Consider the following 17,588-nt stretch of genomic DNA (forward strand, 5'->3'; position numbering starts at 1 on the left):
GGTAATTTGGGCAACAAATATGGCATGAATACAAACGTCCATACTTGCGTCTTGTTAAGTGCACTAGTGTGTATGATATTGCATGGGCTTGCTGAGCAATCAGAATGATAATGCCGGAGCGAAATGCTCCATGCATTGATCTTTGCCAAAGGAGTGCATGGAAGCAAGGGATCAGCTTGTCTCTCCTTAGCCTCCCTCTGGATTTATCTCCCCTCCGCACTTCGAGTAAGAGGCAGGGAAAGGGAGGAAGAGGAAATGATGTCATCCTCCCTTGCACAATCTCAAGGGTAGTGACATCATTGTTGATGGATCCACAGGGTTTCACTTCCTGTGCTTCTGCTGCTCTCCTTCCTTTGTTTTCTCTGATAAACGTCCATTAAAATTACAACGCCTGTATCACGGATCCGTCAAGACCTTTTCGGAACATACTGGTGAAATTATATAACAATAAACTAACCAATTACAAACCATTTTCACATTGCTCTTCAAAGCAGGCTTTTACTGTGTCACAGTTGTGTGTGAAAGAACATACCGATACAGCATGATGAGTTGAGGTTAAACCACCAATTTTGGAGATTATGGAGTATTATCAGGGGCCTAACAAGGAGGAAGGCAGCTGTGTGAGGATAGTGGCAAGCCAAAGTTAACCCTCCCTCAACCTTTTTTGTTGAAAATAATTCTCCAATAATTATTTAATGTTTGACGCTGTGTCTAAAAATGTGTTTGCAAGAAACCGCATTGCTTGTGTGAATGCACACACAGACACATGTCCCGCTTCTGAGTTCCTTCTTAAAAGGCACAGCCAAATAAATACTGGCTCTATCGCAAGGCCTCTGATTTCTGTAAAACCCAAAGTGGAACGGGCTACTCACAATCAAAATAACTACATGATGTAAACAATTCCCCAAATACTTCTCTGCATTACGTGTTGGTTCCATTTGTACAGTGACATGGGGAGAACAAAAAGAATCCCAGCTTTTGCAGACCGATTGAAAGGGGCTAAAAATTATGCTTTTGCAATGATAATCACGTCACAGTCTTACATGGTATCAGAGCCAGTTGTAGTAACTCGCATTGGCCATCAAAGCTGGCATTGTTTGTGTTGCTATTCTGTGTGAAAGGTACCAACACGCAATGGCACCAAGCCCTTCGGCAACTTCACAGATGGTACCAGTAGTAACATGACAAGCAGCCACCATTTTTTTTTTCAAAAAAAAAAAAACACGGAATGAGCACTTCAAAAGCCTCTGAATTCCTCCATGACAAATAAATTCAGGAAAAAAATATTTATGACCAAAGTACATGACGTATTCTACTGCCCACACTTCTCATCAATAATATTTCATTTGCGCTAGTTGGGTAATGCCGTTTGAAACATCACAGTCAATTTGACGCGTCTACTTCGAAACCCCCTCCCTGGGAATTTCGGCCCGTACCAGCTTATTGGTGGATATTTGTAACTGAAACTTGTCAACCAATTGGAGAAGCCCTTCCCCGAGTAGCACGCAAAACCAAAAGGTCAAGCAGATATCTTGAGAAATAATCAGTTTGGTCTACAGTAATTCATTGGCGTTTTTGGTCCAAATTTTGTTATACAGTAGGATGTATCACATAAAAACATTCCCCGAATAAGCCATTTTTCCAATGCAGAAAAAATAAATTTCTCCGGAATCCATTATACCATTTTCACAATTCTTGGTGTGTTCTGCTCACGATGAAGTGTCAACTGTAGAGTGCTATTTTTCTGATTAAAAAAATTTCACAAATTTTTTTTGTTGGTATTTTTTAAGGGGCTGGAACAGTTTAATGGCATTTTCATTTATACAAAGATGATTTGAGATATGAGTGTTTTGAGGTAAGAGCTTGGTCATGTAACAAATTAAACTCATAAATCAAAGCACCACTATCGGGATTATTGCAATTATCTCATCATTATTCCTCCGAGTAGTATTAATACACCAGTATGCTATATCTACACCGCCACATCCAATTTTAGTAAGACCAAGCTTGGATGTGCTGAGAAACACTTTTTCCCAGATTTATGCCATTTCAAGTTTTTTTGTTTTGTTTGTTTGTTTGTTTTTTGTTGTTCCCCCCCAGATTTATGGCTGGTTTCACTTTTGCATATTTATGGTTTGGGTTAAAAGCCTGTTTTAACCTCTTAATTCCTAGATATTGTAGTAAATCGCAGGCATTTTATTCTAATATAGCGATTATCGTGCATTTGCTCTGTCATGACACTATTGACAAGCGTGAAAGTAACATACTCAGGTTGAAGTGGCCGATCCAACCAGACTCAGCATTTTGACTCGCTGTCATTTTTGACATGATAATGTGACTAGTATCAGATTCGTAGCTAACAATCCGCATAACAAACAAGTATTTTATACGTCACACTCTACACTAACCGCATCATTCTTATTTCATTGTGGGGTGCCGTGTCACGACATGAAAGCCAACACAGTTGTGGAAATAATCTGCATTCAACAATAGACAACAATATTTTTAAAGGTACATATTTGAAAATTAAAATTGTTTTCTTAAACAATTTTATTGGTGAAATTGTTAAAATCGTTCTGTGTTGCATGAACAAAGCAGGAAATAAATGCCACTAAGTGAAGAGATATTTTGTATTTTATTCATGAGGTAGTCATAAAAATACAAACTGCCCATGCTTATTAGGAATGTGGTTACATACTAAAAGTTTACCATCTGACACCATTTATGGATAGCATGTGTGTAGCATATGACACAATAGATGTAACACATACACATCGCATCACCAGATTGAAGAAATTGATAGAAAAGTGTCATTGGCCTCACGTCTTTCGTCGTTTAAATGAAGCACGTGCTTTCATTTAAGGATAACTTTTGGGTTTGCATCCATCTTAACTGTCTGTATTCCCTTGATTATTATTATAAATTTGAATTATGGCTCCACTCCACAAATCCCACCCGGCGAAGCTAAAAGTATGACATGTTCCCAATGGCCTGATATAAAGCGGTGGGAACAGATCACGTTGAGGATGCTGAAGGGACTTTAAAATCTTTTTCCGTTTAGTTGTGGCACTGTCAGGCCGGTCTGTGTGCTGTGTTATGCTGCAGGCGCCTGGAAGTCGCCGGGTCCAGATGCGTGCATGTACAGATGTTGCTAAAGTCCTGCCTTCTCTCTGGCCTAAAAATATATCCTGTAACATTGTATGATCATCTGTCAGTTTCCTTATGCTACACAACAACTGCTGTCAAACTCCATATTTAACTCCATGTGAAATGTCAAAGATCACGGCCTGGAGATGAGGGCCACTTCCTGGCTCTTACGGTGTGAAGTGTCGAAAGCATGCTAGGTTTAACAGTCTTGTCCCTGCAATATCCCGGTAGCTTTGTTTTAAGACTTAGTTGTGGTAGCCATCGTGGTTGTAATAAATGTAGTCTTTCACCCTGTCCATCAAATCCAGCTTTTTCCTGTGTGGTTGTTCTATGTTCGACATGTAATGGGTGGACACAAAGTTGAACTGCAATTTTCCCAACAGATGCGAGACACATTAAGGGAATACCGCAGTGCTGGGACAAGTGTGTGAAGTTTAAAATTTGACGCTCAGTTCTGCAGAAATCTTTCTGTTTAACAGGTATTTTATACGTCACACCAGACACAGGTACTATCTTACTGACTGATATACTGTAATTATGAGATTGCGGCATGCTGTATCGCTGTGTAAACACGCTCACAGTAGCATCAAAATCGCACCTATGTCAAAGTAGATTGTGGCAGTGGATTGTGGAGTTAAAGGTTGCGGCATGCTGTATCACTGTGTGAACACGCTCACTGTAGCATCAAAATCGCACTTGTGTGAAAGTGGATTTATGCAGGGTCTACTGTTCCGTCTCTAATGTAGCAGTCTTGCGGGGGACTGTGCAAAAAAAAAAAAAAAAAAAAAAAGGCTTGTGTGCATCTCAGCTGATCCCTATATAGACTAAGTTGAGTCAGTCACATTTTGATAAATTATGGTTATATTTTGATTGTTACTTAGTAATGTGCACTACCACCACTTGCTGGCAAGTTTTCATTTGTGTGGAAAAATCGAAGCGAGAGGTTGCTTCAGTTTCGGTGGTGGTGTTTCTCTTCGTGATGTCAATTTTCCAAATTAACAGGTTGAAAGCCTATTAGTAGTAACAGTTGTGTGTGTGCTTTGTGTTTTAGGCGACTATCTGACTGGAACCATTCAACATAAAGAAAAAGGGGCTACGCAATAATAACAAAAAAAGTTAAATCAATAAAAAATATAGTTAGACTGATAGAATATGAACTATGTGGAGAGTAACTACGATGGGTAGTTTAAAAAAGGAGGGGGTTGTGGAAAGAAGGGTGGGAGGATGATTCCATGGTTTCAGTTTGTCAGACAGGAGGAGTGTGGCTTCTCCAGCAAAGTAATTACTGTTTACTTTGCACAAGCACGCACACACACACACACACACACGTATAAGTCATTAGAAACGACTTGCTGTCTCAGCTTTTTGATAGAAAGTGTAGTTGTGTATTTGGTCTGCTCGGGATTCAAGAATGTGCGGCTAAACAGCAGTGAGAGTTCATCCGATGTACTCCATGTTTGTTTTCCTCCATGTTTGATTTGTTGTGTTTCATTATATATTTGAATGTGAGTTGATTAAAGCTACAGATAAGCAGAGAGGGTTCTCTGCTGACTGGACCTGGTTGTAGACTAATGATAACTTGCATCAAACAGAAAACGTGCTAGTGGCTTATTGCAAGTCTTAAATTGTAATCTGCAGCAAAGAAGACTCTGCAACATTTTTTCCCCACTCTGTGCTAAAATAAGAAGAGAGAGACCACATAAAAAGAGCGGTAAAACATTGCAACTTTAAATCATCAATTAGCAAAATGGGGCTTTTAATTACTTTTCAGCTGAGTACTTACTATATTTGTACTCTACCTTAGTGATTTCCAGCCAGGGTGCCAGGGCACACTCGTGTGCCGTGAGCGATCATCAGGGTGCTACAAGAATTTATAAAATTTTTGTCAGAAATTATTTATTAATTCCAAAATGTATCTTTGTTCATCTATCTATGCAAGTGATTTTTAGTGACAGACAGAACAGTTAATGTTCTGTTCCATTAGCTGGTAGAAGGTACAATAAACCTGCGTAATCACCTGTTGCCAGTCTTACAACAAAGTAAGACTGCTTTCGTTATGTCAACTATGTGTTCAATCAAACAGGGTCAGATTTCACACTTAAGTCAATTTGTGTGTAAATTGGGATGAGAGCACCATTATTTCAGTTTACATCCTTTTTGTGACATTTTTGTTTGGTAGTGCGTCGTGAGAAGGTTGGGAAACACTGCATGCTTCCATCCATCCATTTTCTTAGCCGCTTCTCCTCACTAGGGTCGCGGGCGTGCTGGAGCCTATCCCAGCGATCATCGGGCAGGAGGCGGGGTACACCCCGAACTGGTTGCCAGCCAATCGCAGGGCACATACAAAAAAACAGCCATTCGCACTCACATTCACACCTACGGGCAATTTTAGAGTCTCCAATTCATGTATGTTTTTGGGATGTGGGAGGAAACCGGAGTGCCCGGAGAAAACCCACGCAGGCACGGGGAGAACATGAAAACTCCGCACAGGCGGGGCCGGGGATTGAACCCAGGTCCTCAGAACTGTGAGTCTGACGCTCTAACCAGTCGTCCACGTGCCGCCCACTGCATACTTTACTACTTTAATTCTCATTTTATTTCGTCTTTCTTTTTTCTATTCTGCTTACTGTTTTATTCGAATCTGAATTCTTAAGCTTGGCGACACGGTGTATAACTGGTTAGCAGATCTGCCTCACAGTTCTGAGGACCCGGGTTCAAATCTGGCATGTTTGCATGTTCTCCCGTGCCTGCGTGGGTTCTCTCTGGGTACTCCGGTTTCCTCCCACATTCCAAACACATGCATGTTAGGTTAGTTGAAGACTCTAAATTGCCCATAGGTGTGAATGTGACTGCGAATGGTTGTTTGTTTATGTGCCCTGCGATTGGCTGGCGACCAGTTCCGAGTGTACCCTGCCTCTCGCCCAGAGTTAGCTGGGATAGGCTCCAGCACAGCCGCGACCCTAGTGAGGATAAGCGGTATGGAAAATGGATGGGTGGAATTCTTACTTCTCCTTACACTTCTCCTATTGTACTCGCCTCCTTTACAAATATCTTTCTTAGATTACATGTCTACATACTTTAATTCTTATTTTTGTCCGATTACTTTCTGATATTGACAGGTGAGGGGTTGTGATCGTCTTTGCATTTGGATGATGTCAGCTTTTCGTTTGCCTTGAATGGCCCCCATTGTGCAGACAGTAACTTGTCGTCCAAGAGTACAGCTGACGGAGTTCCTGTCGTCGCGCAAGCTTACAGAGAGCGGCCCTTTGCTCAGGCCTCTAAAATGACAGAGCGGCCAATCCACAAGGATCTACTATAATTTTAGCGCCGCAGTCCTTGCCCGTCTGTGTATGTTCTTCAATGTATTTGTTTGTGGCTCAGTGCGATCCTGCTCTTTAATCTGGTGTGTGTGTTGGCTCCATGTGTCCCCCTGCAGAGAGGGGCAACGACAAAGCAGTAGCCCAGAAATAGCTCTTCGTCTGGGGTCAGTGCCTGCTTGGGCCTGGGTGGAAATCAGGTGGAGACAGAGTTGAAACATTTACAGAGGGCATGTAGAAGGCAGATTAAATATGCCAAGGTTTAAATTCTTGTTCAGCTTCACCCCTCTATATTTGCTTCTTTTCATACCAGTTTGATCATTCTAATTATTTATATGTTTATCAATTAAGTTACTACAAAGATAGAGGGAATGTGTACAGTAAGTGCTAATAGCCATTGGATGGCGCCATTAGCTCTTACTATGCTTGTGGCTTCACTCCCAGTCGGTGACCAAATCTCCCTTAGCTTTTCATCTGCATGCATTTGTTACTTTATTTTTTCATATGTAACTTTTTTAAATAAAGATTAAGTTATAATTCTTACGTACCCATTAAATTGTAAGTAGCCACCACATGGTCTTATAATATCTGTCTTAAAAAAAAAATATTATTATATATCTGTTAATGTGTATTGTATTTATTTGACTTTTGTTACGATTTGTGATAGATTAATAATTTAGAATTATAATAATTTGTTTTATGTTCTATAATTGTATTAACTGTAATTTATTTTATATGATCTAGTGTTATTTATTGTACTGTCATTGTTTTATTTACTATATATGTTAGGTTTTTTTTTGATTGAATTTGACTGTGTCTTGAATGTATCCATGAAAATTGTGTACTGTAATTGAAAATGTGTACGCAGGCTGTAATGCCATACCATGTTTAATCCAGATTGCACATTTGGGAGCAGTGTAGATTTATCCAAGAAAATCCCATTTACTGTATGTCTTGTTTAAATCAGTTATTACATATCTCTGTCTAAAATGATCATATATTTTATTCCCTTGGATTCAACTTGACCTTTTTCATCCAAAATGGTCATTGTCCACTCGTCCAAAATGGTTGTTGTCCACTTGTCAAGTTCAGGTGACGAATGTTTTTCTTTTTTTGTCCCCAGATGGACCAGCTATCTGACGAGGAGGTGGAGGTCAGAGAGGAGGAGGAAGAGGAGGACAGTGATAAGGAGGATCAGGATCTGGATAAGATGTTTGGAGCCTGGCTGGGAGAACTGGATAAGCTCACACAGGTAGACATGCTGAACTAAACACGCCTCTTCTGTTTCACTTTTGCTGTATGTGTGACACACATTTCCTGATTGTTTTGCACCATTTAGAGCTTGGATGATGGCCGCCCGGAACGTCCCCCTCAAAGGAAGGCACCCCTCAGACAGGAGACCAACATGGCCAACTTCTCCTACAGATTCTCCATCTACAACATCAACGGTCAGACTCGCACACATAAGTGAAGATGCTCATTTGATTCTTTCTTGAGACGTCTCACCCAGGTGCTTTTCTGTCTGGTTTCAGAGGCGTTGAATCAGGGGGAAAATGTCGATCTGGACGCCCTCATGGCAGACCTCAGCTCCATTGAGCAGGAGCTCAGCACCGTCAGCCCCAAACAGAACACCAGTATGGCACGTCTAGGACTCACTGATACCAAGGTAAACTTACTGTTCTGATACTGCATCACGCCTAGAGATGTTTCTAATCTTTTGTGCCTCTCATGTAGCTAAAAAGTCAAACTGTTAGATACAGCTCTCGGTATGATGCAGTATGGGTGTACACCACCAATAATAAACACGTTGTTACATTACTTCCTCTCTGAAAGTGTCAATAACTATAACAACTCAAATAGTAGATAACTTTCTTTAGAGGCCATGCTCAGATTAGTAACTGTTGGGTGTGTCAGTCATTGAAGACAAATAAATGCCTGCCTCAAATAGACACCGCTCCTTTCAAATCAGTTTTCCCAAAAGTGTGTTAGTTTTGATTGTCAGTTCACGTTATAGTTCACACATAGAGAGTTGACCGACAGTATTTGAACTGTCACTAACCAGAACAGCCGCACTGTAGGCTCTCAGATTAATGAAACTGTGGATTCTTACCGTTGTAAATGATTACCTGCGGATGAGGTCTCTGCTTTTATTCTTGCCATTTCACTGCATTTGTCAGTCATTTTTAAACTCCGGGTTCCAGGGTGTCCTCAGATCCTTAAAAATTATTTAATTATATTACCCAAAATGAAGCCATTGATTATCCTTAAAAATGACAGTCCATAAGTACAACATTCGAAAGTCGAAGGTTATTTTCACTCAACATTCGAAAGTCTCAAAATGCCAGATTGTTGTCCAATCGTATCAAACCAGGTGACAAGAAAAATAATTACAATTATTTTTGTTGACAATACTAAATTGCCCATAGGTGTGAATGTGAGTGGGAATGGTTGTTTGTTTGTATGTGCCCTGCGATTGGCTGGCGACCAGTTCAGGGTGTACCCCGCCTCTCGCCCGAAGATAGCTGGGATAGGCTCCAGCACACCTGCGACCCTAGTGAGGCTCAGCGGTACAGAAAATGAATGGATAGTTTTGTTGAGTATAGATGCAGTACATTTAGTTAACAAATTGCTGTAGAATGTTCACAATTAATTTATGTAGTATATGAAATTGATATACAGTAGCTGCAAGGCGAAGTAGTGTTTAATACATCTGCCTCACAGTCAAGAGATCTGGGTTTGACTGCCTGTTGGAATGTCTCTGCAAATAACCAGGATTTGGTAGTTCTATGAAAAAAAAAGGTGATGTTGGTGATACAGCCATTCCATGAATTATCCTTAAAAATGAGACTTAATCCATAAGTACAACATTCAAAAGTCTTAAAATGCCAGATTGTTGTCCAAGAAGCAGGATTTGGTAGCGCTATAAAAAAAATAAAATAAAAAAAAAAAGGTGAAGTTGGTGATACATTTCAGATGTTCAGGCAGAGAATTCCAGAATTTCATACCTTTCACAGAGAAGGCTATCTGAGCAAATGATGTTTTACAAAAGAAAATGACAGTTAGCAGCGGCACGAATGATGAACCTCAATGTTTCGGGGGAGCACTTTGTACCGGCAATATTGTTTATTATTCCAGAATGTCAGTTTCAATAACTCCCGCAATGTTATATATGCCCCTCCCCATCTGCAGTTAAGTAAATAAACCGCTTGTCACTATTTGCAAAAATACCGTATCCTCACAAAGGGGCAGTTTTTAATCTTCTATCCTTTTCCACACTTTCTTATCGAGGTCCGTCAGAAGCCTCCAGCAGGGCGCAGTAGCAGACAGCAATCAGCGGGGAGCAGCGGCGACAGTGGCGGGGGTAACAATGTCGGTGGCGGCGGTGGTGGTAGCAGCGGGGCGAGCAGCAGCAGCAGTAGCACCAGAGCCTCGCCGGCCAGCACCATCAGGGTTTCCCCTGGGCAACAAGGGAGGCCGGCGCTGGCGTCTAACTTCAGCCTGGATGACATCACGGCCCAGCTTGAGAAGGTATGTTTGTCAGTATCTGTATGAAGTGTTATTAAAAAATATATAATAATGTTAATGTTAAGCACTATTTACGAAAAAGATAAATAGTTAGAATAGGGGGGTTGGCCATGGGACCTCGGATCTCACTCAACTTACACCTGATAAGCATAAACGTGAAGCTCATGAACCAAGGTTATTTTTGAAAGTGCTGTTCCAATTAATTCTCTTTCCATTTTAATGTGTTACCTCCCCTAAGGTTGTAAAATAATGACTGGGACTCAATGTGTTGTGGGAGATCATCAAGCATGCCACAGGATATTATTCAATTTTATTTAATTGGTCAGAAAAGGTAGCGGCACGGTGGTCGACTGGTTAGAGCGTCTGCCTCACAGTTCTGAGGTCTGGGGTTCAATCCCCGGCCCCGCCTGTGTGGAGTTTGCATGTTCTCCACGTGCCTGCATGGGTTTTCTCTGGGCACTCCGGTTTCCTCCCACATCCCAAAAACATGCATGGTAGGTTAATTGAAGACTCTAAAATTGCCCGTAAGTGTGAATGTGAGTGCGAATGCTTGTTTGTTTATGTGTGCCCTGCGATTGGTTGGCAACCAGTGCAGGGTGTACCCCGCCTCCTGCCCGATGATAGCTGGGATGGGCTCCAGCACTCCCGCGACGCTTGTGAGGATAAGCGGCTCTGAAAATGGATGGATGGATGGATGGTCAGAAAAGTATTTATTTTTGACAAATAATGTGTCTATGTTCAGCTAGCTATCCAGTGATGTAGAGTAGCAGAACAGGCAGGCAGAACAATGAAATGCTTTTTGACTAAAGGTATACAATTAACCTGTATATTATTTTATTTGGCGGTGTGCCGTATTATTTTATTTATTTATTTTATAGAATTGTGAATGGAAAAAATCATATCTCAATAAAATTATACCTTGAAATAAGCAATCTGTATGAAGCCGAAATGCCACATCCAGTTTAAGCTACTGTAGTTCTGATCCATGGACAGCAATGTAAAGGTCCCCTCGAAAATCCTGTAAACAATTACATGTTTTTGCTTCTAGCCATATGATCAAAATATGATTATCTGCATTTTGTTAGTTTTTTGTCAAATAATTATTCTGATGTTAAGCACTTTATTTGAACACGTAATACTTCCTTTTTATTTACTTGCTCTTATTTTGAAATTCACAGCCCTACTTTTATTTAGTAGATGAGAAATCACACAGTTGTGCTCATATGTTTGATTACCCAGGCAGAATTTGTAAGATGGGTACAATTCTTTAAAGAAAACATGAAGGGCCAGACGTAGCACATTTAATTTTATTTTAATGGGATTCAAATTAAACGGTCAACCATTTCAGAAAAGCATTATCAATAATCAGAACATAACCATAAATAAATTAATGGTGGTTGTTCAGTCGTATTTGTAAAAGAAAAAAATATGTATATATATATTTCACAAATACTGCTAGGGTATGTAAACTTATGAGCACAACTGTACATACATGCAGTCATTCGTACCCCTGTCATATTGGAATTAAAGTGTAGGCTACACCTTTTTCATAACCACTAGGTGGCAGTGGCATATTAGAATGAAAGTGTACACCTATCTCATAACCTCTAGGTGGCGGCGTACATTTATAAAATGGAAAAGTTGTTTTAGAATTGTGAATGGAAAAAAATCATATCTCAATCAAATTATATCTTAATTGAAATAAGCAATCTGTATGAAGCCCGAAATGCCACATCCAGTTTAAGCTACTGTAGTTCTGATCCATGGACAGCAATGTAAAAAGTCCCCTCGCAAATCCTGTAAACAATTACATGTTTATGATCGCAATGTTTAGTACAAGTGGGGCAGCAGCTACCATGTCAGTTACTCTGAAGCCCTTGTATACTGCATTCTGTGCATCTGCGCTGTACAAGTTTTCCTTTTTCTTGCATTTGGCAATACTGGAGAAGGATTTAAGAATAGCTACCTCGCAGAAACACAAGAACATTTATCCTGGGTGTCATAAGACCAAAGCCAAGCTCATTAAGCAGATTAGTTTCTTTGTCCACGTAATTATAAAATTAATTACCATCCAATAAGTCATCTTCTGTCATGCTAACTGAGATGCATCCGGTGAGAATCAACATTATTTACCATCTCTGTCTTCCCATCAGGCGTCAATGAGCATGGACGAAGCCGCCCGTCAGAGCTCCTCCCACTCGCTCAACTCGACCTCCACCACGTCGGCCTCAGCGCGGCGCCCGGTGTCCGGTCAGCGGCAGCATCGCCGCACAGGATCAGTCGGCACAGTCAGTGAGCATGAGGTAAACTTGACTTTGATGTTAATTATTCCTTCCTTCCTTCTGCTCCATTTGCACACTGATTGAGGAGTATCTGTAACATTTGCACAACCGACATTGTCCCAGATGATCGCACTACTCGTCACTTTAAACCGCATTCACTCCTTGAAGTCTCAGCGCCCTTTGCACAATGGTCATTGCACCGGACTATTGCAATATTAGTCGTTCGAACTGCTCTAAGTGCTAGAGGACTCTGCATCTTTTTGCACAATTGTTTTTTGTCAATGTCTTTATGTCCCCAAAGTGTTCTGTAAATTGACTGTTTGTTGTACTAGAGCGGCTCCAACTACCGGAGACAAATTCCTTGTGTGTTTTGGACATACTTGGCAAATAAAGATGATTCTGATTACATTTATATGACATGTACTGTATAAAAAATATATACATAGTAGGGGGCAAACAAAATATCGATGTTGGGATCGTCTTATCTTTTAAGATGCTTTTTAGTTACAATATCGATACAAATGGATTTCAGTAGTGTGGCTGTCCAATGTCCGATCCTTGAAAAAATCAAACATAATTTGCCATGGCAGCTTTTCATGAGAGGCGCAATTACCGTAATTTCTCATGTATAATGTGGACCCATGTATAATACGCAACCCCAAAGTTGACCTCGAAATTCTGGAAAACCTTTCTACCTATGTATAATGCATTTTTACAATACATGATTTTGCTTCTAGCCATATGATCAAAATATGATTTTCTGTATTTTTTTCAGAAAAGCATTATCATGAAACAGAACATAACCATAAATAAATTAATGGTGGTTGTTCAGTCGTATTTTTAAAAGAAAAATATATATACATATTTCACAAATTCTGCCAGGGTATGTAAACTTATGAGCACAACTGTACATACATGCAGTCATTCGTACCCCTGTCATATTGGAATGAAAGTGTAGGCTACACCTTTTTCATAACCACTAGGTGGCGGTGGCATATTAGAATGAAAGTGTTCGCCTTTCTCATAACCTCTAGGTGGCGGCATACATTTATAAAATGGAAACGTTGTTCTCCATTTCCCCCTATACCTATGTGTAATGCGAACTATTGACTTTTGACAATTTTTGGGGGAAGAAAATGTGCATTATAAATGAGAAATTACGGTTTTCAACTATTTCATTTATTTAATTAATTTCCAGGCGGCATGGTGACCGACTGGTTAGAGCTTCTGCCTCACAGTTCTGAGGTGCGGGGTTCAATCCCCGGCCCCGCCTTTGTGGAGTTTGCATGTTCTCCCCGTGCCTGCGTGGGTTTTCTCCGGGCACTCCGGTTTCCTCCCACATCCCCAAAACATGCATGGTAGGTTAATTGACAACTCTAAATTGCCCGTAGGTGTGAATGTGAGTGCGAATGGTTGTTTATTTGTATGTGCCCTGCGATTGGCTGGCAACCAGTTCAGGGTGTACCCCACCTCCTGCCCGATGATAACTGGGATAGGCTCCAGCACGCCCGCGACCCTAGTGAGGAGAAGCGGCTCAGAAATTGGATGGATGGATGGATGATTAATTTCCTTCCTCAGTGGATATAAAATGTTTACACATCCCTCTTCAAATGCCAGTTTTTTGTTATAATTTTATGTTAAAAGAAAATGAGACCAAGACAAATAATTAAAAACTTTTTCTACTGTTGTAACCTACAACCTGTACATCTCAACTGAAAAAAAAAAAAAAATCTGTCAGAGAGAGAGAGAGTACAAATAAACAACTAAGATAATGTGATTGCACAAGTATGCACACTCTCCGATAACCGGCAGGCACTATGGCTATGTTCACAATTGACCAATCACATTCAGTCTCATGCTAAATGTGATTCAGCACACAACTCCTTCCATTTAAAGTTCCTCTGATTAACCATTATCAATGATGCCGTCGATTAATTGACTTGAACTTAACTTTCATCACATTTTAGTCGACTACAAAAAAACTATTGTTGTTCAACCCCAACAATATGAAATAAATTTGTTTTTCTTTGGAAAGCGACTCAAAATATAGTTTTTAAAACGGAGATATGAAGAGATTCATTCCACAATATAAATAAAATTTCGGTTTTTTTTGTTAGTTGTTTAAGGAACATCTACTCAGTTGAATACGTCATATATATAATCCGTTAATTGCTGAGAAATTATGGACAATTTAACAAAAAAAATTTAACTGAGTTAACTCTCGTATTCGCCCTTCAACTTCTTCCAAAGTCGTTGGTTTGGTAGAATAAACTTGCTCCTTAAACCAACCCCACAGAAAAAAGGAACATGGAACATACACAAAAGAATTTAGAAAAATATTACAACATATGAATAAATTATAAGTATTTTAAAATAGGGAGTTACTTTTCAATCACGCTGTAGTTAAGAGTGAATTAACAGCTGTAAGTTGCAGCAAAGTAATGCAGTCAATTTTGCCTCACTTGATTTCATAAAATCAACACAATTCTCAATGATGAATGGATTATGCCATTCCTTAGTAATGATGCAGTAAATCCCTTGTAGGTGCGATCTGTCGTCCACTCTTCACGCTCCTCCATCACATCAGCTTCAGGAACGTCTGTCAACTCTGCCTCCTCAATGGACTCCCTGGACAACGTTCTCAATGCCAGCAACTCTGACGGCCATCCCGCTTTAGCCCCACATCCAGCCAATGGCGCCGGCCAGAGGGATAGCACAGAGGTAAACGGCTACTCTACCGTCCAAGTTCGACCCATGCCATCATTCGACCTCTGGTGTTATTTTAGCTCGCTAGTCCCCGATGACGTTCTGCCATAGGCACCTGTTGTCTGCTCGGGATTAAACTGAGCCTGCTTTTATTTTTAAAGAGATTATATTTGAAATATCGGCTAAAATCATACACACAGTTTAAGACCTAATATCCAGGAAGTGCAGGTTTTTAAGGATTGAAATCAGTCTGCATTAAAATGTGTATTTTAACGACAACCTCAGCAGATGAGCATCCGGCTGCTCACTGGAATGTTGGGGTTATCCAGCAGATCACTGACAAACATAACAGTATCCTCCATCACTATCATTAGTATCGATTCAAAAATATCTTTTTGAAGAAATACTCTAAGATGCTCATGGTCCTTAATTATGTATCGTCTTATTGAGATATTTAGTTTAAGCCCCGTATGTATCGAAACCTTGAGGCGGAAAACAGACACACACAAACACGCCTCGTATGTGCATGCGTGTGACCTAAATATTAGTAGCGTATGCTAATGCTCTCAATAAAATTATTTCGAGCGATTGAAGCACACAAGCTTTAGAAAGATGAGGCAGATCAAAAATAGAATTATATTTGTAATGTTTATATTATATGTGTGTATGTATTTTAAATACTTTGAAATTTAAATTTATTTTATCATAAATATTTGCAGTTGTAGATTTCTGCCCACTCCAAAATGCCATTAAAGTAGACCTGATAAAACCTAATGGACCTGATACCTTATCATCAAAACAAAATATATTGGTTAATTTATATCACTCTTCGAACATGCTAAAGAAGTTAGCATTTGCAGCTCACATAATGGAGCGAGCAATTACATTTTTCCGATAGTTTAATCTATGAATTGTATTACTACGTACGCAAACATTTCATCAAACGGTGACTGTAAGTGGTGTGGAGAGATTATTTACACAGCTGCAGGCAGCAGCTAACATTTACTTGGAGGCATCTATTGGAGAGGAGGGCTTTATTTGCCTGCCTCACATCAACATTAGCCAGCAGCATTTATTCAAGTCCAAATGGGGGGTGGGTGTCTTTGGGGAGAGGAGAACGTTTTGAGTAATATCAAACAATACTTCAGGTTGTGCTGGGTGATATATTGAGAAGCTCAATTCGGTCGATATTTTGTAAACGCTCGATATGGAAAACGGGGATCATCGATTTTATTTTTTTCGCTATTCCGCAAGATTTTGTTGCCCCGCGGCAGCTCTTGTTGCGCAGAGACAACACGGAGTACATGCTTAGCGACTAGCATGCAAGAAACAGTCCCAAAAAGGGGCATGTAACATCTATCATTTGGAAACAACAGTAGTCTCCAAAACCTGCAAGAACGATGTTGCGACAGACTTTGTAGTGATTTTACACAAATCCATGTCAAAGGTCACAATAATTTATGCGTCACGCTAAAGAGTGCCGCTCCTGTACTGTAAACAAAATAGTGGCGTGGGCCCCGTAGCGATCGTGATGGCATTTGAGTGCTTGTTTTTGTTTTCGCTCCTTGAACAGGGCAGGAACAGAACAAGAGAGTAGTTTTTCGATCACAAATGAGATAGAAAGTCGCTTTGTTACGTGAGCGATCACACAAATAGTATCACAGTGGGCCACCATTGCTGTCAAAGCTACCGGTTCCAGACAGTTGTTTGCTCAGTGTGGCATTCTGAACAATCGGTCTTTGTATTTCTTTTTTTATTCCCTTTATTTACAGATCACCGCATTGTCGTAATTCGACATTAAGTGCATTGCAGCTACCTAAGGTTTACGTGATGAACACCTACAACAGAGCCAAACCCTAAGAAATACATTAAAATAACAAACATTGTTAATAAATTATGGCATCAATTATGATAATAATGATGATTATGTTATACAATTGAGCAGTCTGCAGAATTATTTTATTTATTTTTATATTTTATTACACTGCAATAATTGTCTCGCAGTAATGTTCCTGACATAATGTAAAATGTGTGGAAAGTCAGCCAAATTGTTATGGAAGTGAATTTCTACTGGGTGGCAGCTCTGCAGTCATAGCCATAAATTAAATTTTAAGTAAAGGTAATATATTTATTTGTGATGTTTAGAATTGTTCAATAAACCTTCTGCTTTATAACATAAATAAATTTGGTCTGCTCTGTTTTTATGCATTTATAAACTTTAAATGCAATAAATATTGAGTCTTATCAAATATCAACATTAGGGGGAGAAAGAAATTGTGCTATGAAATTTAGGCCATATCGCCCAGCACTAATTACAGGTATGTTACAATTCATGTAAAGTGAAACATAAACATGGATGCATGTGGAGTGACATGCTGGAACGCTAATTGTTGTTGAAGACACTGTCTCCACATAGCACAGCAAAAATGCTTCCAAGTGTCCACACTTTATCTAAGAGATTGCTTATGTTCTTATGCTATGTGTATGTAGGTGCTACTGTTTTTGTTGACAATAGATTTTAAATGGGCTTCGTCGCTCAGCAGTTAAGGCTTTAATATCTGTGTGTTTAAACAGTGGTGTCTATGAATTGTCTTAAGTGGATGGTGCACCG

General features: G+C 39.9%; 1 protein-coding gene across 11 annotated transcripts in view; it reads left to right on the forward strand.

The window, feature by feature from the left end:
* The window catches only part of raph1a (Ras association (RalGDS/AF-6) and pleckstrin homology domains 1a), a 73,372-nt gene that overhangs the window by 33,718 nt on the left and 22,066 nt on the right, over window positions 1-17,588 (forward strand). For 10 of the 11 annotated variants that reach the window (XM_061691417.1, XM_061691413.1, XM_061691423.1 and 7 more), the window contains 6 exons: window positions 7,588-7,716; window positions 7,804-7,912; window positions 7,997-8,130; window positions 9,753-9,992; window positions 12,143-12,292; window positions 14,816-14,992. In XM_061691417.1, coding sequence (XP_061547401.1) covers window positions 7,588-7,716; window positions 7,804-7,912; window positions 7,997-8,130; window positions 9,753-9,992; window positions 12,143-12,292; window positions 14,816-14,992 — 939 coding nt within the window. The remainder of the gene's footprint in view (window positions 1-7,587; window positions 7,717-7,803; window positions 7,913-7,996; window positions 8,131-9,752; window positions 9,993-12,142; window positions 12,293-14,815; window positions 14,993-17,588) is intronic. The other variant, XM_061691421.1, reaches the window with a different exon arrangement.

The sequence above is a fragment of the Phycodurus eques genome, chromosome 12 (genome assembly GCF_024500275.1).
Source record: "Phycodurus eques isolate BA_2022a chromosome 12, UOR_Pequ_1.1, whole genome shotgun sequence".
NCBI lineage: Eukaryota > Metazoa > Chordata > Actinopteri > Syngnathiformes > Syngnathidae > Phycodurus > Phycodurus eques.